Source organism: Oryx dammah, unplaced genomic scaffold (assembly GCF_014754425.2).
Source record: "Oryx dammah isolate SB20612 unplaced genomic scaffold, SCBI_Odam_1.1 HiC_scaffold_10, whole genome shotgun sequence".
In the NCBI taxonomy this organism is placed as follows: Eukaryota; Metazoa; Chordata; class Mammalia; order Artiodactyla; family Bovidae; genus Oryx; species Oryx dammah.
Genome location: NW_024070194.1, coordinates 53,142,845 through 53,169,150, shown reverse-complemented (window position 1 = coordinate 53,169,150; position 26,306 = coordinate 53,142,845). Strand labels below are relative to the sequence as shown.

Sequence of the window (26,306 nt, the reverse complement as noted above, 5' to 3'; positions counted from 1 at the left end):
GATGGTCAACACCGAAATCAAATTGATTATATTCTTTGCAGCCAGAGATGGAGAAGCTCTATACAGTCAGCAAAAACAAGACCAGAAGCTGACTGTGGCTCAGATCATGAACTCCTTATTGCCAAATTCAGACTTAAATTGAAGAAAGTAGGGAAAACCACTAGACCACTCAGGTATGACCTAAACCAAACCCCTAACGATTATACAGTAGAAGTGAGAAATAAATTTAAGGGACTAGATCTGATAGATAGAGTGCCTGATGAACTATGGACAGAGGTTCATGACATTGTACAGGAAACAGGGAGCAAGACTATCCCCAAGAAAAAGAAATGCAAAAGCAAAATGGCTGTCTGAGGAGACCTTACAAATAGCTGTGAAAAGAAGAGAAGCCAAAAGCACAGGAGAAAAGGAAAGATACCCATTTGAATGCAGAGTTCCAAAGAATAGCAAGGAGAGATAAGAAAGCCTTCTTCAGTGATCAATGCAAAGAAATAGAGGAAAACAATAGAATGGGAAAGACTAGAGATCTCTTCAAGAAAATTAGAGATACCAAGGGAACATTTCATGCAAAGATGGGCTCGATAAAGGACAGAAATGGTATGGACCTAACAGAAGCAGAAGATATTAAGAAGAGGGGGCAAGAATACACAGAAAAACTGTACAAAAAAGATCTTCACAACTCAGATAATCACGATGGTGTGATCACTCATCTAGAGCCAGACATTCTGGAATGTGAAGTCAAGGGGGCCTTAGCAAGCATCACTACAAACAAAGCTAATGGAGGTGATGGAATTCCAGTTGAGCTGTTTCAAGTCCTGAGGGATGATGCTGTGAAAGTGCTGCACTCAATATGCCAGCAAATTTGGAAAATTCAGCAGTGGCCACAGGACTGGCAAAGGTCAGTTTTCATTCCAATCCCAAAGAAAGGCAATGCCAAAGAATGCTCAAACTACCACACAATTGCACTCATCTCACACGCTAGCAAAGTAATGCTCAAAATTCTCCAAGCTGGGCTTCAGCAATATGTGAACTGTGAACTTCCAGATGTTCAAGCTGGTTTTAGAAAAGGCAGAAGAACCAGAGATCAAATTGTCAACATCCACTGGATCATCGAAAAAGCAAGAGAGTTCCAGAAAAACATCTATTTCTGCTTTATTGACTATGCCAAAGCCTTTGTGTGGATCACAATAAACTGGAAAATTCTGAAAGAGATGGGAATACCAGACCAGCTGACCTGCCTCCTGAGAAATCTGTATGCAGGTCAGAAAGCAACAGTTAGAACTGGACATGGTTCCAAATAGGAAAAGGAGTACGTCAAGGCTGTATATTGTCACCCTGCTTATTTAACTTATATGCAGACTACATCATGAGAAACGCTGGGCTGGAAGAAGCACAAGCTGGACTCAAGATTGCTGGAAGAAATATCATTAACCTCAGATATGCAGATGACACCACCCTTATGGCAGAAAGTCAAGAAGAACTAAAAAGCCTCTTGATGAAAGTGAAAGTGGAGAGTGAAGAATTTGGCTTAAAGCTCGACATTCAGAAAACAAAGATCATGGCATCCGGTCCCATCACGTCATGGGAAATAGATGGGGAACCGGTGGCAGCCTTTATTTTTAGAGGCTCCAAAATCACTGCAGATGGTGACTGCAGCTATGAAATAAAAAGACACTTACTCCTTGGAAGAAAAGTTATGATCAACCTCGACAGTATATTAAAAAGCAGAGACATTACTTTGCCAACAAAGTTCCATCTAGTCAAGGCTATGGTTTTTCCAGTGGTCATGTATGGATGTGAGAGTTGGACTATAAAGAAAGCTGAGAGCCAAAGAATTGATGCTTTTGAACTGTGGTGTTGGAGAAGACTCTTGAGAGTCCCTTGGACTGCAAGGAGATCCAACCAGTCCATTCTAAAGGAAATTAGTCCTGAATGTTCATTGGAAGGACTGATGTTAAAGTTGAAACTCTAATACTTTGGCCACCTGATACAAAGAGCTGACTCATTTGAAAAGACCCTGATGCTGGGACAGATTGAAGGCAAGAGGAGAAGGGGACGACAGAAGATGAGATGGTTGGATGGCATCACCTTCTCAAAGGACAATTATTAAAATATATATTGGGAGTTTGGGATTGACATGAACATACTACTATATTTAAAACATAACCAACAAGGACCTACTCCATAGCACAGGAAACTGCTCAAAGTAAATAAATGGAAATCCAGATTTTTTTTTTTTCGAAGGAAGAATCAATAGATTTCATATGTGAAAGAGTCCCCAAATCAATAAGAGAAAAAGACTAAATTTCAATAGAAAATAGGTCTTAGGGCCTAAACAGCCATTGAAGGGAAGAAGAAATCAGATACTTCATAAATTCATGGAGAGATCCTGAATCTCAAATTAAAACCATCACAAAAAGAAATTCCTGTTATCTATAAAATAAGACTACTGTTCAACTATTAAAACATGTATTGGGAGTTTGGGATTGACAGGAACACACTGCTATATTTAAAACAGATAACCAACAAAGACCTACTCCATAGCACTGGAAACTGCTCAGTATTCTGTAAAAGAATTTGAAAAAGAATAGATACAGGTATATGTACAACTGAATCATCTGGATTTTCATTTATTTACTTTGTTAATAGTCTCCTGTCGCTTCAGTTCAGTTCAGTTGCTCAGTCGTGTTCAACTCTTTGTGACCCCATGGACTGCAGCATGCTAGGCCTCCCTGTCCATCACCAACTCCTGGAGTTTACTCAGACTCATGTCCATTGATGAATAATTAACAACACTGATAACTGAAACTAACACAACACTGTAAAATTAACTCTACTTCAATCTAAAATTAAAAATATATATATATGACAGATTTAGATGCATTAATATCAAATATTGTCTATAAAATATATTTTTGTGTTTAGCTTTTCTGAGCCTTTAAAGAAAAAGTACAGGAAGATACAAGGTCTTATGTAACAAACACTTGTATTCCCACCGGGTAGAACTGAAAACTAAAGTTTTTTCATATTTACAGACATCACAATACCCTTTGACATCTATCTCCAGTTCTAGTCCCCTCCCCCTCCTTCTCCAGAGGTAGCCACCATCATGAATGTGATGTGTATACTCCCAAACACTTAAAAAACAATGTCCAAGTAAAACACAGAACAGAGGTCTGCAGATATCTTCCATAAAGGACTGAGGATCAGCAGTTCAGGCTTTGTACTCTCTATGGTCTGTCAGAACTACTCACCTCTGCCTCTGTAGCAAAAGCAGCCACAGAAAATATTTTTTAAATTTATTTATTTTTAATTGAAGGATAATTGCTTTACAGTATTGCACTGGTTTCTATCAAACATGAACATGAATCAGCCATAGGTTTACCCATGTCCCCTCCCACTTGAACATCCCTCCCACCTCCCTCCCCATCCCGCCCATATAGGTGACAATTTGTTTTTTAAAAAATGGATATGTTTTTTTAAAAATGGATACGTATTTTAAAAAATGAGCTTGGCTGTGTTCCAGTAAAACTTGACTTAGGGACAAAGAAAGGTGAATTCCATGTAATTTTCATGTGTCATTTACATATTACTCTAAAAAAAAGTTTCCCCCAATCATTACAAAATGTAGAAACTATCCTTTACTTACAGATAGACACAAGCAGGTGGTGGATCAGATTTTGTTTTAGTGTGTCAACAACTTACTATTGACAAACTATTCTTTTGTGTTCTTTTGAACAGAAAAAGGTAGTATTATACTATCTGTATAGAAGAGTGTATAGTTGTGTTTAACATTCAATTTTATGTTTTGGGGAGATAATCCACATTTTGATAATTAGATAGATAACAGATCCAACTCATTCTTTTAAATTCCTGAGCAGTATTGTATTCCATTGAATAGCCTTCTGCATTTTATTTATCCATTCTATTTATGTATGAACATTAGGTGTTTCAGTTTTTCTACTATAACAAACAGGTGCCCTGCGAGTCCTTATACCCATATCTTCTGCATATGGAGAAGAGTTTCTCTCACACCAGACTAGAAATAACGTTGCCAGGTTATAGACAATCATCATATCTGTTTACCAGCTATGGCAATCGACCTCCAAAGCAGCCCAGTTTCCATGTTTACCAGCTATGGCAATCGACCTCCAAAGCAGCCCAGTTTCCATGCCCACTAGTAAGGTATGAGAGAGGGACTGTCACCTCTTGCCACTGCAGGACTTTCAAGTTTTTGTCAGTCTGGAGGACTATGAAATGGTCTTTCATTTTTTCTGTTTTCATTTGCATTTCCCTGATTATCAGTAGAGTTGATCATCTTTTTATGCTTATGGACCATATACTTTTTTCTTCTGCAAATTGCTAGTTCATATCTTTTCCTCATTTCCTGGTTTAATTTTAGTCTCATTGATAGGAAGAATTCAACATATATTCTGAGTACTGATATTTTCCCCACATATATGTTGCCAGTATCTTCTCAATCTTTGCTAGTGTTTCAACTTTGTTTATGTGGATTGTTGTCCACCCAGAATTTGTTTTCATATAGGATGTGGCATGGGTGTCTTATTTTCAGTTTGAAAGGCCTGTTGTTGTCTCAGCACCACTAACTGAAAAATCCATCTTTTTTTCCCCTGAATTGTTTTCATAGCACCTCTGCGATGGTACCTCTTGACATGGCTGAGGGTTCCAGCATAACCTGCTCACCCCCCTGCCCCTCCAACCTCATCTCCTCCCATTTTCCTAGTTTAGACACACCACCTTTCCTAAACATGCCCAGGCTTTTCGGTTTCCTCATTGCATATGACTGTCTCCTCACTCCCACTGCCTGAAATATTCTTCCTGCTGTTTTCTGCAAGGCTGCTTCCCTCCTGTCACTCAGGCCTTAGCTCAAATGCCACTTCCTTTGAGACTCCCTCCCTAAGCAGCTAGCTCATCCTACCCTAAGTCCTTCTCTCCTGTTACCCTTTAGACTTTTCTTCATAGCACTTACCATTCATTTTATTTATTAGCTTGCCTGTTTACTGGCTATCCATTCCCTTCCAGATATACAAGAATCCCATGAACAGAGATGTCTTCTGCTTCACCTCTGTACTCTCCACTTCTAAAACAGTACCTAACACGCAGTGGTACCTCCCTGCTTATTGAATGAATTACCAAACTCCCATCTATTCATTCAGAAGCTTGTATAGTATATTGTTCAGTATAATCCTTTAAATTCAAAATGTTCTGTGTGTGGGTGTGTAAATGTATAGACACAGAACTGTTCCTGATGGTTTTCTTGAAGGCAGGGAGTGTATATGTTTCATTGACTTTTTCTATTTCAATTGTGTATATTTCTGTACTATTTGAGTTGTTACAGTGAACATTGTTACATCTTTGATCTAAAAAAAGAAAACCCAAAGATAAAAACCTAGAGATTTGGGGACTTCCCGGGTGGTCAAGCTTCCAATGCAGGCGGGGTACAGGTTTGATCCCTGGTCTAGGAACTAAGATCCTGCATGCTATGCCACATGGCAAAAAAAAAAGAAGAAAAAACAATCAGATTTGTAGGCTAATCTGAGTGATGGGTGGTGGCAATCAAGTAGATTTGGTTTGTCTGACATTTCTAGACTTTGAAGCTGTCTCTCTAAGTTGATAGCTTTGGTCTCTGGGCAATCAAGGTACAACCCAGTGGGTGGCTCTTTCTTCATAGGAGTATTAATTTCTGAGCAGGAGTGAGGGAGTGTAGGTATGGTGCACACATGGGCCTCAAGCAGATTTTTCTAATCTTCTCCTTGAGTAGAATGGGGGAAATTACACAAAGTGAGGATAGGTCACCAGTAGAGAGAGAACTGAAACCAACACAGGTGCAACCAAACTCTGGCAGATGGAGGACTTTTGAAAACTATTATAAAGTCCTCAGCCTTGTCCCAGAAAAACAGTAAGTTTCTCTGTAACTTCCAGTCATCACCTTCTGTGTTTCACACTAGGGAATTTCTTCAAGCTGTTTCAGGAGCTGTCCAAGCATTTTTAATCAGGAAAAGGGGAAAGAAGTCTTTAACTGTTTGTTTGTAATCTTTCCCTTGATCAGCATATGCTATAAATGTTTCATTTAAATTGTACTATCAATATCATAGTAATCCAAGTCTATGCCCCAACCAGTAATGCTGAAGAAGCTGAAGTTGAACGGTTTTATGAAGACCTACAAGACCTTTTAGAACTAACACCCAAAAAAGATGTCCTTTTCATTATGGGGGACTGGAATGCAAAAGTAGGAAGTCAAGAAACACCTGGAGTAACAGGCAAATTTGGCCTTGGAATGCGGAATGAAGCAGGGCAAAGACTAATAGAGTTTTGCCAAGAAAACACACTGGTCATAGCAAACACCCTCTTCCAACAACACAAGAGAAGACTCTACACATGGACATCACCAGATGGTCAACACCGAAATCAGACTGATTATATTCTTTGCAGCCAAAGATGGAGAAGCTCTCTACAGTCAACAAAAACAAGACCAGGAGCTGACTGTGGCTCAGATCATGAACTCCTTATTACCAAATTCAGACTCAAATTGAAGAAAGTAGGGAAAATCGCTAGACCATTCAGGTATGACCTAAATCAAATCCCTTATGATTATACAGTGGAAGTGAGAAATAGATTTAAGGGCCTAGATCTGATAGATAGAGTGCCTGATGAACTATGGAATGAGGTTCGTGACATTGTACAGGAGATGGGGATCAAGACCATCCCCATGGAAGAGAAATGCAAAAAAGCAAAGTGGCTGTCTAAGGAGGGCTTACAAATAGCTGTGAAAAGAAGAGAGGCAAAAAGCAAAGGAGAAAAGGAAAGATATAAGCATCTGAATGCAGAGTTCCAAAGAATAGCAAGAAGAGATAAGAAAGCCTTCTTCAGCGATCAATGCAAAGAAATCGAGGAAAACAACAGAATGGGAAAGACTAGCAATCTCTTCAAGAAAATTAGAGATACCAAGGGAACATTTCATGCAAAGATGGGCTCGATAAAGGACGGAAATGGTATGGACCTAACAGAAGGAGAAGATATTAAGAAGAGGTGGCAAGAATACACAGAAGAACTATACAAAAAAGATCTTCATGACCCACATAATCATGATGATGTGATCACTAATCTAGAGCCAGACATCTTGGAATGTGAAGTCAAGTGGGCCTTAGAAAGCATCACTACGAACAAAGCTAGTGGAGGTGATGGAATTCCAGTTGAGCTGTTTCAAGTCCTGAGGGATGATGCTGTGAAAGTGCTGCACTCAATATGCCAGCAAATTTGGAAAACTCAGCAGTGGCCACAGGACCTGAAAAGGTCAGTTTTCATTCCAATCCCAAAGAAAGGCAATGCCAAAGAATGCTCAAACTACCACACAATTGCACTCATCTCACATGCTAGTAAAGTAATGCTCAAAATTCTCCAAGCTAGGCTTCAGGAATACATGAACTGTGAACTCCCTGATGTTCAAGCTGGTTTTAGAAAAGGCAGAGGAACCAGAGATCAAATTGCCAACATCCGCTGGATCATGGAAAAAGCAAGAGAGTTCCAGAAAAACATCTATTTCTGCTTTACTGACGATGCCAAAGCCTTTGACTGTGTGGATCACATTAAACTGTGGAAAATTCTGAAAGAGATGGAATACCAGACCACCTAACCTGCCTCTTGAGAAATCTGTATGCAGGTCAGGAAGCAACAGTTAGAACTGGACAGGGAACAACAGACTGGTTCCAAATAGGAAAGGGAGTACGTCAAGGCTGTATATTGTCACCCTGCTTATTTAACTTCTATGCAGAGTACATCATGAGAAACGCTGGACTGGAAGAAACACAAGCTGGAATCAAGATTGCTGGGAGAAATATCAATAACCTCAGATATGCAGATGACACCACCCTTATGGCAGTAAGTGAAGAGGAGCTAAAAAGCCTCTTGATGAAAGTGAAAGTGGAGAGCGAAAAATTTGGCTTAAAGCTTAACATTCAGAAAATGAAGATCATGGCATCCGGTCCCATCACTTCATGGGAAATAGACGGGGAAACAGTGGAAACAGTGTCAGACTTTATTTCTGGGGGCTCCAAAATCACTGCAGATGGTGACTGCAGCCATGAAATTAAAAGAATCTTACTCCTTGGAAGAAAAGTTATGACCAACCTAGATAGCATATTCAAAAGCAGAGACATTACTTTGCCAACAAAGGTCCGTCTAGTCAAGGCTATGGTTTTTCCTGTGGTCATGTATGGATGTGAGAGTTGGACTGTGAAGAAGGCTGAGCGCCAAAGAATTGATGCTTTTGAACTGTGGTGTTCGAGAAGACTCTTGAGAGTCCCTTGGACTGCAAGGAGATACAACCAGTCCATTCTGAAGGAGATCAACCCTGGGTGTTCATTGGAAGGAATGATGCTGAAGCTGAAACTCCAGTACTTTGGCCACCTCATGCGAAGAGTTGACTCATTGGAAAAGACTCTGATGCTGGGAGGGATTGAGGGCAGGAGGAGAAGGGGACAACATAGAATGAGATGGCTGAATGGCATCACGGACTCGATGGACATGAGTCTGAGTGAACTCCGGGAGATGGTGATGAACAGAGAGGCCTGGCGTGCTGCGATTCATGGGGTCGCAAAGAGTCGGACATGACTGAGTGACTGAACTGAACTGATCTATCAGAGAACAAGGAATAGATCTATGTAAAATTCAAAACAAAATATTGGTAGCCAGAGAACTCTGTGTCTAAAAAAAAACAACAAAAGAATCTGGATCAATTTTTATGTCCAGGAAAATGAAACTTCCAAATGAATGCTTCCTTATATCCCAAAACCACAATTAAAAACCATGAAAGAATACCTCTTCAGCCTTTATACTCTTGATGATCTTACTGTGAATTTTCAAGTCTTTAAGGAAATACCACACTAATTCATTTTATCATTTAATATTTAAAAATGTGTTATTCTTTTCCCCAGTTGTATTGAGATATAATTGACATGCAGCATTGTGTAGGGCTTTCTTGTGTTAGGGCTTGCCTGGTAGCTCAGATGGTAAAAGAATCTGCCTGCAATGCAGGAGACGAGGTTCAATCCCTGGGTTGGGAAGATCTCTGAAGAAGGAAATGTCTACCCACTCCAGTATTCTTGCCTGGAGAATCCCATGGACAGAGGAGCCGGGTGGGCTACAGTCCATGGGGTTGCAAAGAGTCAGACACAACTGAGCGACTCATACACACACACTGTCTATGGTGTATGGCATAATGTTTTGGCTTACATGCAACATGGCATGAGATCCATTATCTCATATAGACATATACACACACAGACATTATTTTCCTGATGAGAGCTCTTGGGATTGACTCTCCTAACAACTTTCATCCATGCCATATAAAAGTGTTAACTATAGTCAACATGGTATACATTACATCCCTGCTGCTGCTGCTGCTAAGTCGCTTCAGTCATATCTGACTCTGTGCGACCCCACCGACAGCAGCCCACCAGGCTCCCCCGTCCCTGGGATTCTCCAGGCAAGAACACTGGAGTGGGGTGCCATTTCCTTCTCCAATGCATGAAAGGAAAAGTGAAAGGGAAGTTGCTCAGTCATGTCTGACTCTTAGCAACCCCATGGACTGCAGCCTACCAGGCTCCTCCATCCATGGGATTTTCCAGGTGAGAGTACTGGAGTGGGTTGTCATTGCCTTAGTACTTACTTATTTCATAATTGGAAATCTATACCTTATGACCCACTTCTCCTATTCGTCTTGCCCCCCATCTCCCACCTCTGGTAACAACAAGTTTGATCTCTTTTTCTGTGAGATTTTTTTCCTAAGATTCCACATATAAGAGAGATCATATAGTATTTGTCTTTCTCTGAAGGACTGATGCTAAAGCTGAAACTCCAGTACTTTGGCCACCTCATGCGAAGAGTTGACTCACTGGAAAAGACCCTGTTGCTGGGAGGGATTGGGGGCAGGAGGAGAAGGGGACAACAGAGGATGAGATGGCTGGATGGCATCACCAACTTGATACACATGAGTTTGGGTGAACTCTGAGAGTTGGTGATGGACAGGGAGGCCTGGTGTGCTTCAATTCATGAAGTCGCGAAGAGTCGGACATGACTGAGTGACTGAACTAAACTGAACTGATTTGACTTATTTCATTTCATTTAGCATAATGCCCTCAAGATTCATCCATGTTGACACAAATGGCAGGGGACCTTTCCTTTGTAATGGCTGAATAATATTCCAGTGTAGGGCTCCTCTCGCAGCTCAGTGGTAAAGAATCTGCCTGCTGAGATGTGGGTTCAAACCCTGAGTCAGGAAGATCGCCTGGAGAAGGAAATGGCAACCCACTCTAGTATTCTTGCCTGGAAAATCCCATGGACAGAGGAGCCTGGCAGGCTACATTCCATAGGGTTGCAAAATAGCTAACATGACTTAGCAACTATACAAGAACAACAACAATGTGTGTGTATGTGTGTGTGTTACACATTCATCCACTGATGGACAGAAATGTTATTCCAATGAAACATTCTATATAACTGAGTTTTATTACTTGTATCATATATGTATACTATATACAAATGTATGTATGTACACACATGTACAAATACACACACATGTTTTCCTGCCTTTACCTCTTAGATCAGATCTAAATATCCCACCCTCCACAATGTAGATCCCAGACCTTGCATCTGATCTTCAGATAGCTTGCCATTCAGAGAGCTCCTTCCCTGTTCCTACTGAGTCTCACTCCCAGACTTTATTCATGAAGCTGCTCTTGCAAAATTCTATTCCTCCTTATTTGCCAAATAATCCAAATTGCTTCCTTAAAAACATGCTTTAAAATGTAGGGTCATGCATGACAAATAGTCACCCACACAGGAGTAAGAAAGTGGAGAATACATAGGACAAAATGTAGTAAAGAAATGCTTGTGACTTAAAAAAAAACTGGAATGGAATAGAATACAATAGAATGTAGGGCCAAAAATTCTTTTCAAACTGAAATTCTTTGAGATTACCTTTTTAAAAAAATTCAAACAATATAAAGTACAAAAACTTGCATAAAGAAATGTATAAAGAAGTAATTGAAAGGTCATTGGCATTCCTCCTCCATGGATACACTTGCTGTTGTTTTCTAAACCCATCCAGCCATTTAGAATTTAAGAGACTTCTAGCTCACTCCTCTAGTCTAACACATTTCTGGAAATTATGAAGCTTTATTTTATTTTTTCATATCACTATTTAAATGTTTGGTTCCTTACACAAGTAACGAATAAAGTTAAATGAGTTGAAAGTATGCTTTTAGAATTCTAATAATAACATTCATAAATATGGGTTTGGGATAGCAATAGTAAATGTATTACAATCTTGCTGTTATACAGTTTACCTGATCTTGATGAGAATATAAATGTTTTGCTACAATTAATTCCATATCTATATTGTCTTCCAGAGAATAAAGATCACATTTCTAACTTCTTGTTTTTAATAACCAATAGGGCCTAGCCAGTGTTCTTCAGACATTTGTTTCTACATCATATAGAATCATTTGAAATGTTTTTCATATGTAATTTGACTTGGGCCATATGTAAGGTTTGTTCTAGAAATACCTTCGGACTTCTGTTGGTATGACAAAAGGAATTTCTTGGATGGATGTTCTGCTCATTTACATAATATAGTTAAAGAAGATATCAAGAAATGAAAGAATCACCTCCTTCCCCAAATAAATTCAGATTTTAAATAGGACTACCAGGCAGTCCCTGGTTGCTCAATTCATTCAGCCATTTGGCTATTACTATTTAACTTTTCTCCTTATCCCCAGCCTTCTCTGTCTACCTGCTCACTCTCAGTTGATAGTTTTGCTTCTTATGTCACTGAGAAAATAGAAGAAATGAAAAAGGATCACTTTCTTCTTTCTATTACCAAACCCGCCAACCTACTCTCACTCTGCCTTCTCTGCTCACTGAGGATAGGCCACCTTTATGCTCCTCCAAAGCCAGTGCCTCCATCCATGTAAAGTCCCACTCATCCCTTTTCATCTACTTAGGAATCTGTTTTGCACATCCCTCTCCTTTAACCAGCATCATTGTTTCCCACTGGATGGAAGAACTCCTATGGGATCACAAACACGATATGATGTCTCCTTGATGATTACATTTCTGGAGTCCCATTTGGGGCAGAACTCCTTGGGAAAAAATGACTCTATAGACTGGCTGTCTCCTGCTGGTCTTCTCTCATCCTCTCCCAACACATACCGCTGCAACTGCTTTTGTCAGCTGTCAGTTACTTTCTATTATCAAATCAGATGTTCACAATTTACTCTAACTGACACGAATTTCTCTTTTTTTTTGGCTGTGCTGGGTCTTCATTGCTGCGCAGGCTTTTCTCCAGTTGCGGTGAGCAGGGGCTACTCTCTAGCTGCAGTGCACAGCCTTCTCATTGTGGTAGCTTCTCTTGTTGCAGCTCCTGGGCTCTAGAGCACAGGCTCAGTAGTTGTGGCACATAGGCTTAGCTGCTCTGAGTCATGGGGGATCTAGTTCCTGGACCAGGGATCGAACTCATGTCTCCTGAATTGGCAGGCAGATTCTTAACCATTGGTCCACAGCAAAGTCCTCAGATGAATTTCTTCACTGGCTTCTTGACTTCTTTTGCCTAACTGGCAGCTTCTTCTTAGCATTGTTTACACATCCTCCTCAACACTGATTATTCTTTAAATGTCAGGGACTCTAGGACTTCCCTGGTAGTCCAGTGAAGTAGGATCCAGTCTCCCCACAAGCCACAGCTACTGAGCCCACGTGCTGCAGCTGCTGAAGTCTACATGCTTAAAGGTTATGCTCTGCAACAAAAGAAATCACTGCAACGAGAAGCCTGCACACCACAATGAAGAGTAGCCCACACTTGTTGTAACTGGAGAAAGCCTGTGCATAGCAACGAAGACCCAGTGCAACCAAAACAATAAATAAATTTAGAAAAAAAATTAAGATAAAAAAGTGACCTTTCCTGTCTTCTCCCTTTCTCTCTTCTCTTTGCTTCACTTTGCTTCCCCTCACTTCTTTTCATTCACATCAACTCCATCAGTCATGGCCTTAAATATCACCTATGACTTCCACATTTAAATTTCCCAGCCTCTTGCCTGAACTTTAGGTTTATTTATCCAGCCTCCTATGTGATATCACTCTGATGTCGAATAAACATCTCCAGTTTCCCCTATCTGGACTCAACTGGATATGTTCTCTGAGATTTGCTCCATCCCCTGTTCCTTGTCTCAGTCCCATTCCTCCAGTTACTCAGATCAAATTTTTCTCTTTCTTCTGTACCCTTCATCTGATCCATAAAGAAAATTCTACCAACTGCACTTTCAAATCAATCCCAAATCCACCCATTTCTCACCCCTAACTGCTATCACTCAACCCAAACCACACTTTTCTCTCACCAGTCGATGGGAATGTCTCCTACCTCATCCCCTTGCTTCTGCTGTGGTTGCCTACACTCTACTAAACCGATCCTTTTTAAAACATAATCAAATTCTGTTACTTGCCTACTCAAAACCACATTTGACTGCCCATCACTCTTAGAATAAAATCCAAAGTCCTACTGACTTTTAAGGTGCTAGATAGTCTTGCTTCATCTTCTATTTTTCTTTTCCTGACTTACTTCTCTTTAACCCAGTGGGTCTTCTCCATTTCCCAAGAACACTCTTCTCTCTCAGATTTAACACTGACTGTCCTACAATGTAGAACTTCCCCCCTTCCACCACATGGTTCTTCCTTCACTTAATTCAGGCCTCTGTTCAAATATCACCTTTTCAGTGAAACTTTCTCTGACCACCTTTAGTAAGCAAAATAATAGCCCTCAAGATGTCTACATGTTTTTGCCTTTTTTTTTTTTTTTGCTTTTTTTAATTTGGCTGCTCTGAGTCCTAGCTGTGACAGGCAGGATCTTTTAGTTGAAGCATGTGAACTCTTAGTTACAACATATGGGATCCAACTCTCCTGAGGGATATAACCTGGGGTCCTTGAATTGGGAGTGCAGAGTCTCAGTTACTGGACCACCAGGGCAGTTCAGATGTCTGTATCTTAATACACCGAACCTGAGACTATGTTAGGCTGCACGACAAAAGACAGTTAAGTTTGTGGATGGAGTTAACGTTGCTAACCAATTGACTTAAAATAGGGAGATGATCCTGGATTATCTGCAGGGTCCAAAGTAACAACAAAGATATTTTAAGGTGAAAGAAGGAGGTAGAAAAAAAGAACCAGAGGCAGAGCAGTTTAAGACGGACTCAAGCTGACAGTGCTGGCTTTGAAAATGGAAGAGGGCCATGAACCAAGATATGTGAGCAGCTTCTGGAAGCTGAAGAAAGCAAGAAAACAGATCCTCCCCCAGAGCTTCCAGAAGGAGCACAGCTCTGCCAGCACCTTGATTTTAGCCCAGTGAGACCTAATATTATAGACTTGGCCTCCAGAACTGTGTGATAATCAACTTGTGTTGTTCAAAGCCACAAAGTATGTGGTAAGTTGTTACAGCAGCAACAGGAAAATAATACCGCAGTGAATCAGAAAAAAGTGCATGTGTACACACACACACACACACACACACTCTCTCTCTCTCTGTTCCCTTTGGCCTTACCATACTTTTTGTCAACTTGTTACTGGCTATTCATTGTAAATTCCATAAGGGTAAGTTCATGGCCATACAAGCAGGGTCAAGGACCACAACTGCTTGTAGAGAGTTCTTAACATTTCTCTTGTTGCTGAAATTTGGTTTTATTGATAAATCTAAGTTTACTGGCTTCCCTGGTGGTTCAGCCTGCCAATGCAGGAGACTCAGGTTTGATCCCTAGGTTGGGAAGGTTCCCTACAGAAGAAAATGGCAACCCACTCCAATATTCTTGCCTGGGAAATCCCATGGACAGAGGAGACTGACAGGCTACAGTCCATGTAGTCAGTCACAAAACAGTTGGACACGACTTAGCAATTAAAATGACAACAAATCCAAGCTTTAATTTCAACTCTGCTGTTTCTTAAGAGAACATAGTTGACCCTTGGGCAACTCTGGGGATTGGTTCTGGGACCCACCATGGATACCAAAACCTCAGATGTTCTCCTTTCCAGATGCCCTTATGGAGGCAGATAGTCTGCTTGCCATAATGAGGTTCTGCATCTGCAGACGCAACCATCTGAGGATCCTGTAATAATGTGTGTTGGGTGCTCAGGCATGTTTGACTCTTTGCGACACCATGGATTGTAATTCACCAGGCTCCTCTGTCCAGGGAATTCTCCAGGCCAGAATACTGGAGTGAGTAGCCATTCCCTTTTCCAGAGGATCTTCCTGACTCAGGGATCAAACACAGGTCTCCCACATTGCAGGTAGATTCTTTACCATCTGAGCCACCAGGGAAGCTCTGTAATAATGTGGTATTTACTTAAAAAAAGTCCTCCTAAGTGGATTTGTTTTCAGTCACTAAGTCGTATCCTAATTGGATTGGCATAGACCAAATCTCTGTTGTTCAAGGGTCAACTGCATTGTATAAGTAAAAATGAATTAAAGTAAACCAAAGGGTGCTTTGAGGGAAAAAGACATTCTGATTTAATATGTCACCCAAAGAGCCTGACTTAAAGGATGAAGGGTATTTAGTCTCCCTAGTCAGTATCTGTGCCAGAGACCGGACACCAGGTGGAACAAGTTGAGAATTTATTGTCAGTACGCATTTCACCCATTATCTTTGCATCTATTGATAGGAACACCTTTGTTTCTTTGCCATGTGTCTTGTCTGCTCCTTACCACAAACGTACGGATTAGAACTGTAGCCCCAAAGAACTATTTTATTTCAGAGCCTCCAAAAAATATGTCCTACAGAGTATGTCCATTAGAAATAGAAGAATATTAGGATTTCCCTGGTGGTTCAGTGCTTAAGACCCTATGCTTCCACTGCAGGGGCATGGGTTTCATCCCTGGTTGGGGAAGTTCTGCAGGCTGCAAGGTGCAGCCAACAAAAAAAGAGAAAAAAAAAAATCAACTTTAGGGAGTTCTCTGGCAATCCAGTAGGTTCAATCCCTGGTCAGGGAACTAAGATACTGCCAGCAGCATGCCAAAAAAGAAAAGTAGAAGAAAACTGTTTTAATAACATTTGCAAAGACTAAATTCTATAGCATTTCATTTCTAGTATTCTTTTAAAAATCATGTATAAACAACTTTGACAGGTGTACATAAACACACCAATCTAACACAAAGATAATCAAATATTCAAATAATTAGATATTCAAATAAGATGGCATGGCCAACTTCCTAGGGAGTAGTCTGGCCACCAAACACAAGGAGAAGCAGTAAATGTCAATTCCACGTGGAAGCTTTAATAGACGAGGTGCAATTTGCCATAAGTCTTCCCAGTTAGAGTGACCTTGAAAGCACATGTCAATCAGGAATCTCCATCAGCCCAGGTCTTTGGGTCACTTGTATAAGCAGAGGCTCCTCTCCAGCTCATATTAACCAGACAGTGTGAACAAGCAATAAACCTTGGCTGATTTACTCCAAGAGATCCGGAGTTATTTGATACTAGAGTAATCCTTGGGCATTCTTTAGCTTAAGAGATGTGAGGAGAAATAATGACTGTCAAAAAAAATATTCTACCCTATGAATCCAATGGGTTTCTTTAGTTCACAAATTCTCAGTGCCTTTTCTAGGAGAATACATATTGTGAGTCACAAAGATGTGCTGGTTAATTTTATATGTCAACCTCACTGGATCATGAGGTGTCTGGGTACTTGATTAAACCTTATTTCTGGATGTGTCTGTGAGGGTGTTTCTGGAAGACTCGGAAAGACAGTTTGCCCCCTGCTAACAGCTCTCTTTATTCTAAAAGTCTCGGGACTTCTCTGGTGGTCCGGAAGTTAAGACTTCATGTTCCCAATGCAGGGAGCCCAGGTTCAATCCCTGGTCAGGGAACTAGACCCCACATACAGCAGCTAAGAGTTTGCATGCCTCAACTAAGACCCCACATGCCACAACTAAAACTCAGTACAGCCAAATAGATAAATAAATAAATAATAATAATAAATAAATAAAAGTCTCTAGAAACTGTCAGACCACCAAGCTTATGTTTGGTGTCAGACCACCACGCTTATGTTTCTATTGATGTAGAATCTAGAATAGAAAAAGGTGATAAATAGTGTCTTCTTATTTTTACACACACAGCTGGCATTGAAAACGTCCTTGATCATCAGTATTTTGAAACATAAGCAGTTATACGTACATAAGTACATTTATAAACTACTCTACCATGTATACCCAAGAGAAAAGAGGAAACCATTAAGACTGCTTTCAGTCAACACAAAACCTGAGTTGTGGTCTCCCACTGTTAATCTTCATAATACTTCAGTGAACTCAATAATTTCATTTAGAAATCTTTGCATGTTTTGTTTTATTATTATTTTTCCTGATCATAAATGAATATCTGCTCATGGTTTTTAAAAATAAGTAATAAATGCACCAGGAAAAGAAAAAAGGAACACTCTAAATTATGTTCCCCAATAGCCTCTCATTGCCCTCCTCCTCTTGTGCTCTTCCACAGGCTGTAGACACAATTTTGAAATTTTTTTCACTTAACATTAAAGCAAAAGCATTTCCCCATTTTAATCTTGATTCTCGGTGGGCTTCATTTTTAAGGTTCTATAATACCCAGTTGTGTGATTTATAGTATCATTTATGGGATATACATCCACATTTAGAATGTTTGAAAATGTTGTTTTTTAGTGTTATGCCCCTTCTTTTTTTTAGGATTTTAGGATTTACAGCAACTTTAGAATTAATTTCTGAAACCCACATTCCATCGGGAATTGTAGGAAGAGAGAACCCAGAAAAATACCAGAAAATCATTGCTGGAAAATAAAATGTTCTGGGTGGCTACAAGAGAGGAACCAGGACACAGGCTCAGAGTGAGTAGGGACATGAGTGTATGTAATATATGCTTGAGAGGTAAGGTTTGCCATGATGTACTGTGGAAGCCATGTAGCAAGAGGCAGGGGTGGACTGTGACAGAGAAATGTGGGCAAATCATGGGGAATGACAATAGACTAGAAATGGAGCCATAACTTGGGCAGGTTGGACGCAGAGTTAGCTCTGACCTGCTCCACCTGGAGTGAGATGACGTGAGTAATGTGGACCGTGTAGGGCTCTCAAAGAAACCTATTCTTGTTGCAATGGTGTGTGTCCTTTTCTTTCATTTCGACCTGTCCTGAAATCAGGGCTGACTGATATAGAGAATTTTGCAATATCACACACAGATCTGTGTCCATATGTCAAACACCAGAGCTTAAGAATAAAATTGATGTAATGCGAATAAGTTAATGCTCTGCAGTGCAGTTACATGAATTTTGGTCAACACAATAATGTGTCTGAAGTGAGAGCTCCTTAGTTCAGCGAGGATCAATGGGAGACCCCAGGCCTGAATTTCAGCAACAACATGAGAATTACCAAATATGATGCTTCGTTGCAAAGATTTATTCTGATTCAGCATGTTTCCATTCATGTGGGTGGGTTGCCACACACATTCTGGTCATAGTGTTCTTTATTTAAAGAATGGTAAAGAGGGTCCTACATAAGGAGCTGACATACTGTTTTCCCCTGTTTGGGGGCAGTAAGGCGACTTACTTAGCCTTTCAAGGATGTGTCCTTATACTTTCAGCTATTATCACATCAGACCTTCCTGTAATCTAACAGTTTAAACTCATATGATCATAGCAATGGCCATACAACCTGCTTTAATATCATATCAAATATATAACTCTCTAGCATACTCCATACTGTTTTCTTTCTCTCTTTTTGGTTTTATTTACATGCAATAAAATTCATTCTGAGAGATGTACAGTTCAATGACTTTTTTCTTTTAACAATCTTGTTTCTTTGTATTCATTTATTTATTTTTGGTTGCGCTGGGTCTTCATTGCTGTATGTGGGCTTTCTCTAGTTGTCTCCAGCAAGGACTACTCTTCGTTGTAAGGGCTTCTCCATGTGGTGGCTCCTCTTCTTGCAGCATACAGGCTCTAGAGTGCAGACTTGGTAGCGGTGGCACACAGGCTTAGCTTCCCTGAGGCATGTGGGATCTCCCCAGACCAGGGATTAACCCATGTCCTCTGCATTGGCAGATGGATTCTTAACCACTGGACCACCAGCAAAATTCCCAGTTCAACAAATTTTTATACATACATATAGTTATGGACCACCAGCCCAATCAAGACATAGGAAGTTCCATTAGCTCCCCAAATTCCTTCAATCTTCCCCTTTGGAGACCACCCCTCCTTCTTGCTTCTAATGCCTGGCAACCATTTCTATGTGTGCGTACTCAGTCACTCAGTTGTGTCTGACTCTTTTCAAGCCTATGGACTGTAGCCTTCCAGGCTTCTCTGTTCATGGGATTCTCCAAGCAAGAATACTGGAGTGGGTTGCCATATCCTCCTCCAGGGAACCCTCCTGACACAGGGATCGAACCCATGTCTCCCGCATCTCCTGCACCGTAGGTGGATGAGCCACCGGGGAAGCCCAACTATTTCTGCAAAGACTTGTTTTTGTAAGCTATGCTTTACTTTTACTAAAACAGTTAAAAGGGTAAGTGATCACTTTCACCAGTATTTGTGGACCTAGAAGAGTTTCTCAACTTGCAGACCTTTGGGTTCAAATCTCAGAGATCCAGGAGCTTTCTGCAGGGCTGGGGTTAAGCCCTGTTCCTTTTCAACTAGTCTGAGAGTTGCCTGGCTGAGGTCCCTTACAGAGCAACACCAGTGTTTAAAGTATTCAATACCTATCTGTGCATCACAATTTGCTTATCTGCCTCAAATCCCCATATAACTTAATCCAGAATCAAAACTACTTTTAATCTATTTCAGTGTTTCATTATACAGGTACACCTTGATTGATACACTAATATGTTTTTTGAAGATGTATTTAAACTGAATTTTGAAAATGAAATATTTTTAAAGGGGGCACTTTTAATAAGATCTATAATTAGTCCTTTCTTTCTCTTTCTCAAAAATCCATGCTTGTGTTTCTGGATGGTGGCCTTCAGGGCACTGCTGAGCTCAGCTTGTCAGGAATGTTGGCAACTCTTTCCATCAACACAACTCACAGATACAATACTCTACACACAACAGGTAAAGTTTGAATGCTCACATCTCAACCAGCTGGCTTCAATGTGCCAGTTTGTTTTTCTTGCTTTCAGAACAATTTCAAGACAATTTCCTACATTTCTCCCAGAATGCTACAGCTGCTGCACGGATTCTTCCTGCCAAGAGCCTGAAAGCCTCTTCCATCACACACACTTCCAGCTTCTTGAAAGAATTTTTCAGATTAAGCAACAGGCGCCTAATGCTCATTCTACTCAACTAACCATAGAGCAGATCTGTTTCCCATTTCTGGTTGGAGTTTCAAGGACTTCCCTTTTTCTAATTGCTTCCTCCGGGGCTGTGTATTGTAGGGACCACTGCCTCCTCCCGGCTCATATCAGGACTCGATAGCTATTGCATTTTGTCACGTGAAAGTCTGAGTCAACCGGGAGAAGCTGAGGGATGCTGGTTGCATCTGTCAGGTCAGCCCATCAGTTTGAGGGCCATCATGAATTGCTTCTAGAGTAAGTAAGCCTTCCAGCTTAATTACCCCTGATGACTCAGCAAGAGAAGTACTTGGCAGAGTAAACTTTCTGCCCTAAAGAGTGTGTGTGTGTGTGTGCATGTGTGCATATATGTGTGTGTATGTGTGCATGCATGTTCATGTATGTTTATGTATGTGTATGTATATATAAGTATACAAGTAGTAAAACAATAGCTCTGGCAATTATTAATTCCCAAAGGTGCAGGTTATCACTGAGCTTTTACCTTTTTTTTTCCACTTTCAATTGAATTCACCAGAGTCCAGATTTCTGCTGTCTGAATTCTATCACATTTCTGTTATTTCCTCTTGTAATTTACTGGAGGTAGCTGTGCCCTCCATTTGCCTCTGCTTTGATACTGAACAAAAACTGATTTCTTTCTGAGGAAGTTAGAAAAGCAAGGCTTATGTGACCAATATGTTTCCCAACCCTCACATGAGAAAAAGGGCACACCCAATACTATCAAAATACAACCCTGTACCCATCACAGCACCAGATGCTTTAAGCTGCTTCTTATTGTGGCTCCCTCGGCACAAAATAAAACAGACTCCTGTCTGCCCCCTCCAACAAAGGCTTCCGGTCTCCAAGCTACAACACAATTCAGACAAAAATCTTAGCTTCCTAGAGCTTTGAAATATCCTAACCAAACTGTCCTCCATTTTAAGCTTTATATATATATATATATATATATATAAGATGCTAAATTAAGGTCAGGCAAATTCTGGTAGTCTTTCTCAGATGACTCCCAAATCTCAACGGTACCTCCCACTTCCTCTTGTTTCTTCTTTGAGTGGGTCTCTAATTGGGAGCGTTCCCAGCTGTATTACTAATGCTGTGATGATGATCATTTATTAGCTCATGCTATTATCTTTCTCCTCAAACTGTTTCATTTGAGTATTTAAAAGAATCAAATATTTGTGTTCTATGCTTTTGTTACCATTGTTGCAATTTGCCTTCTTATCACTGCAAAGATGGAGTATCTGTTTCATTCACCCCTCTTCTAGCTGGGGAGCTGTGATTCAGGGCTTTTTCTGTAATCCACACATGGGTTTGGAAAATGTAGGAAGTAGAAAAACAATGAACCTTGGAATAGATTTAGAAAGGAAAGGCATGAATTTGGCAGATGTGATGTTTTACATTTAAGACGTGGGGCACAGTTTAGGACCAAAAAGGAAAGAAATCAATTTGGGGGTGGGGGAATTTTATTCTAGTGAAGTAAGGGGGAAAGACAGAAGGGAGAAGAGAGAAGGGGATTTTTGGAGCCACTTGATTTTGCACAGAGCAGGAAAATTATCTACTCTTTGCACTTTGCACCTCCCCCACCACCATATGCTTCCCGAAAGTTTCCTTTTTCCATACTTGAAAGGACCACAGATTTTAATAGTATTCATGCATTTGAAGTGTTAGGCAATTCCCAGCTTCCTCTGTTTTTGCATTTATGATGAGAAGTAATTTTTTTTTTTTAATCCCAGTTACAGGATAAAGTACAAATAAAATCAATGACTATTTAATGAAAAAAATTTCAAACTCAAAGGCAGGCTTTACAAAAAAACAGGCAGTTGACCTTAAATAAACTAAAGTTCAAGATCACAACCAGATTCGGGGACTAAATTATAGGCCAGTCTCCTCCAGTGTCTAGGCTGAGAGAGTTTAGTAGGTTACCACAGCGAATATTAATTTGTAGACACCCCAGGGGCCTGAACAAGTTGAAGCTACATCATTAAGAGGTCAAATTTACTCAGAATGTCTCGAATTCAGATGTAATAGTAAAAGCAGACAGGGTGGAAGACAGAGACAGTCAGGATTCTCTGTACAAAGGAATATTTGCAACGTGATATCCATTGATGCCTGACACATCGTTCGCTATTACGTGCATGTCAGTTTGTGGGTGTCCAGCACTTGGAGCTACTACTTTGTCAAGCAGAGGAATTTTCTTCCTCTGGCGGGGGAAGGGGGTTGGTGCACACTGGACGTGCACGCTGCTGCTCATGGCCAGAGAGTAAGACAGGAGACAGTGGATGGGGACTCTGAGGGGACATATATTGCACAAGCCATCATTCCCACCCTGACAATGGCTACCTCTATGACCTCTGGCTTCCATAACCCTGTACCCAAACCGTTTCACCTTTCAGATCGTCTCTGAAAGATCACTTGAACTGGAATGTGTGAAGCTAACTTCGGATGGGAAAGTGGGGGAAGGGGGAGGAAGATGAGCAGTGCCTCAGCTCCACAGGATCTGACCTTGAATTTGCAGCCTGTTAGGACCATGGCACCCCACTCCAGTACTCCTGCCTGGAAAATCCCATGGATGGAGGAGCCTGGAAGGCTGCAGTCCATGGGGTTGCTGAGGGTCGGACACGACTGAGTGACTTTACTTTCACTTTTCACTTTCATGCATTGGAGAAGGAAATGGCAACCCACTCCAGTGTTCTTGCCTGGAGAATCCCAGGGATGGGGGAGCCTGGTGGGCTGCTGTGTATGGGGTCACACAGAGTCAGACACGACTGAAGTGACTTAGCAGTAGCAGTAGCAGGACCAGTCCCGCATCTACTGTTCACCATTGTGTGACCTTGGATGTATCTTTTAACACCTTTGATGTCTGCCTCCTTACTCATGAAACAGGATTTAATGGTTGTTTCATTGTATGGATTAGAAATAGTGTAGATAAGTGACGGGTACATAGTAGGTGATGAATAAATGCAATGCATCTGGTAATGCTGACTGCAACACCCAGAGTCAGAATGCCTATTTCTGCCTTCTGTCTTTGGTTCCAAGATCATATTCTGCCCACAAAACTGACACTCAGACTAGAAATAGCTCTACGGGCTCCTGCTGTCCCTCCCTTTCACAGTTTTGCAGCAAATGGCATTCACTGGCAGTTCCACTGTCTTAGGGTTCAGGGATAAAGTCACTGGTAGAAATGATGTCTAGTGTACTGGCTCCCACTCAGTAGCAAACCCCTGAGCCACAATCCTCTGATTCCTCTTCCCCCACCCATTCTCAGGCCATTCCCAGGAGCAGCCAAGGTTCCTGGGCCCACAGTACCCTCTGATGGCTAACACAAGGAACTTCCTTTTCTCTATCATTCTTAATCTTCGCTCTTGGAAACTCCCATAGGCTTTCACAGGTCACTGCTTTCTGCATTCCATCACAGACCATTCATTTCTTACTAATGTTTGGCCTCCTCTGCCTTGCTATTTTTTTTTTTTAATTTCTTGCTCAGATATTTCAGAAACACTTATCTACCTCCTTGTTTCTTTCCCTCACTTTGTTCCATTAACAAATTCTCAAATTGCAGCGATTATGGTTGTGAATATAAGATAGTAGGATGCATGCATCTCTCAAGAAAAAAAAAAAAAACTCCATCCATTTAGAAGTAAAATAAGACATAATGTAGAACCAGCAACATTAATCTCAAAAGCCCTTTGAGATGTTCAGATGTCTTCCTGAGAACCTGCCCAGAAGGTGCCATCTACCCCCTGTCTTTCTCCAAGGAACGCTGATCTTTTCTCAACATTCTTACTGTTTTCCTATTGATTTAGTTGCCAGAATCATACTAGATTGTCCCCTATTCTTTCATTGCAAATACAATTCAGCTAGAGTATGGGTTAAGTGCATTCCTGTGGGTTATTCTGGAAATCAAAGCACAATCTTTCAACATTAGTTTTCTATGGGAAACTGAATTCGAAGATCCAAACAGTTACTTTAGAATGAACTTAGGGTAAATGTTACCTACTGTCATGTAACATCAGAACTTTGGGGATGGGAGTGGTCAGTTTTTAAAAATTCATACTCATGTCTGAATACTCTGGTTTTCATCTGTTCATCTGTGACATCTGGGATTAATATTTAGGTCTTCAGGTGTGACTTACCTGAACAGACATTGATTCTTCCTTTATCAAAGGAAAAATGTACTAACCAGATCCTGATTTGATATGTTGACATGTTATGGGAATATTCTAGAAGGTTATTAAATTCATGGCCATGACTATAGATTGACTCTTGGTAAAAACACATCACATGTCTCCAAATGCTAACACTAAGTTTAAATTCAAACAATGCCAAAAATTTATGTTTTTATTTATCAAGGCTTACACTTAAAATACTTTAAAAATAAAAATTTTGATATGGATTAGTAGAATACCATTAATTTTATGCTTAATTTTTCTGATTCAGGAAATTTATTTTAAAATTAAGCTAGAAGTCAGTATTTAGAAGCATCTAAAGTCCTGAGTCAACCACTAATTGAAAGATTTCTTTCACAAATTAATTATCAAGTGGTTTAATTTTTCCAGTTTCTAATAAACTTTAAAGTAAAAGCTTGTGAAAATTGGTATGAAATAACTGAATTATTTAATTAAATGGTAAAAGAGCTACTGTGACCATATATAGGCACATATGAAAAACATAATTTTAAAGTGCATTTATAAAATATCTCCTAATTTGGTCATATTTCAAGGTAATGCTTGCATAGGACTTTTCTCTGTGACATTATTTCCGCATTCTTAGAATAGAAATTATTTTCTCCTTTAAAATAAAAAATGCAAATCAGTTAAAGTAACAGGTATCCATCCAGCTTCATCAAAATTCTGTGAAAATTGACATTCTACATAAATTCTAAATATATACTAATATAACAATAATAAAGAATGATATCATAAAATAGTTCCATGGTGCAAAAGGTATTTTAATTGATTGTTCATCAAAGAACATTGAGTTGACATGTTCACATTTTTCTGAAAAGAGATATTTGCTTTCCAATAACGTATACCTTTTGAATTCATAAAGTTTTGGAGGTACAAATTAAAACATTCAGTGTTAATGTTTTTGAAAGCATTAAGTTTAGATTATTTTCTCAAGACCCAAGGAGAAAACACCAGAGGAAACATAACCAGCCTGAATTGTTTAAAATGTATTTTCCCTTTAATTAAATAAGAAACATCTGTCTAGGGATTTTGGAAATGAATGTAATCCATCCACACTCTGCCTGTACTAGTTTGCATCCAGTGTCCAATATTTTGAAAGAAAATGCTTTCTTTCTGTAAAGAATTAAATAGCAACATGGAGTGATGTCTGGGTCTGCAGCAGCTGACTCTTGCCTCCCGAGTTTGGGCACTGGAAATTCTAAGGCTATGTCTTTTTCCAGATTTGTTCTTGGGAAACAACCAAATTCTCTCCATAATCAAGATTAGGGAGTAACATCTGTGTTCTCCAAACCATCCACTCACCCAGAACACCCTTATCTCAGAATAGTAAGGAAACTGAAGTGACCAGGATGCATTCAAATACCCAAGCTCAAAATACTGTTCCCTCTCTGGGGTGCACTTAATATCTTCCTCCCCTTCACTAGGGCTTTAAAAAGCTGATTTCTCTCCGAATCTGCGCCGCCCACAACACCGACCCATCAGACAGGCCAAATTCTACAAAGAAAGTGGGGACTTGACTCCCAGAGGGCTCTGGCACTTTGAAACCAGAACCAACAGTTGAGAATGACAAATATCACTTACTGGTGTTGTCAAATGGTATCTGCCTGCACTGCGCAGACCCCTCGGCGGGCCAAGGACAGTAGTAGACTGCTCCCCCTTCCACGATGTCTGGCTGGCTGGTGTTGGCTTTGGGCGCCCCCACCAAGACACTCGCCCTGAGAAGAGGTTGGACAAAATCACTCCTTGGAATCGGAAACGTACTTAT

General features: G+C 40.3%; 1 protein-coding gene across 1 annotated transcript in view; it reads right to left on the bottom strand.

Moving 5' to 3' along the window:
* The window catches only part of ITGA8 (integrin subunit alpha 8), a 193,442-nt gene that overhangs the window by 166,371 nt on the left and 765 nt on the right, over positions 1-26,306 (bottom strand). Inside the window, exon 2 of the mRNA XM_040248977.1 lies at positions 26,123-26,256. Coding sequence (XP_040104911.1) covers positions 26,123-26,256 — 134 coding nt within the window. The remainder of the gene's footprint in view (positions 1-26,122; positions 26,257-26,306) is intronic.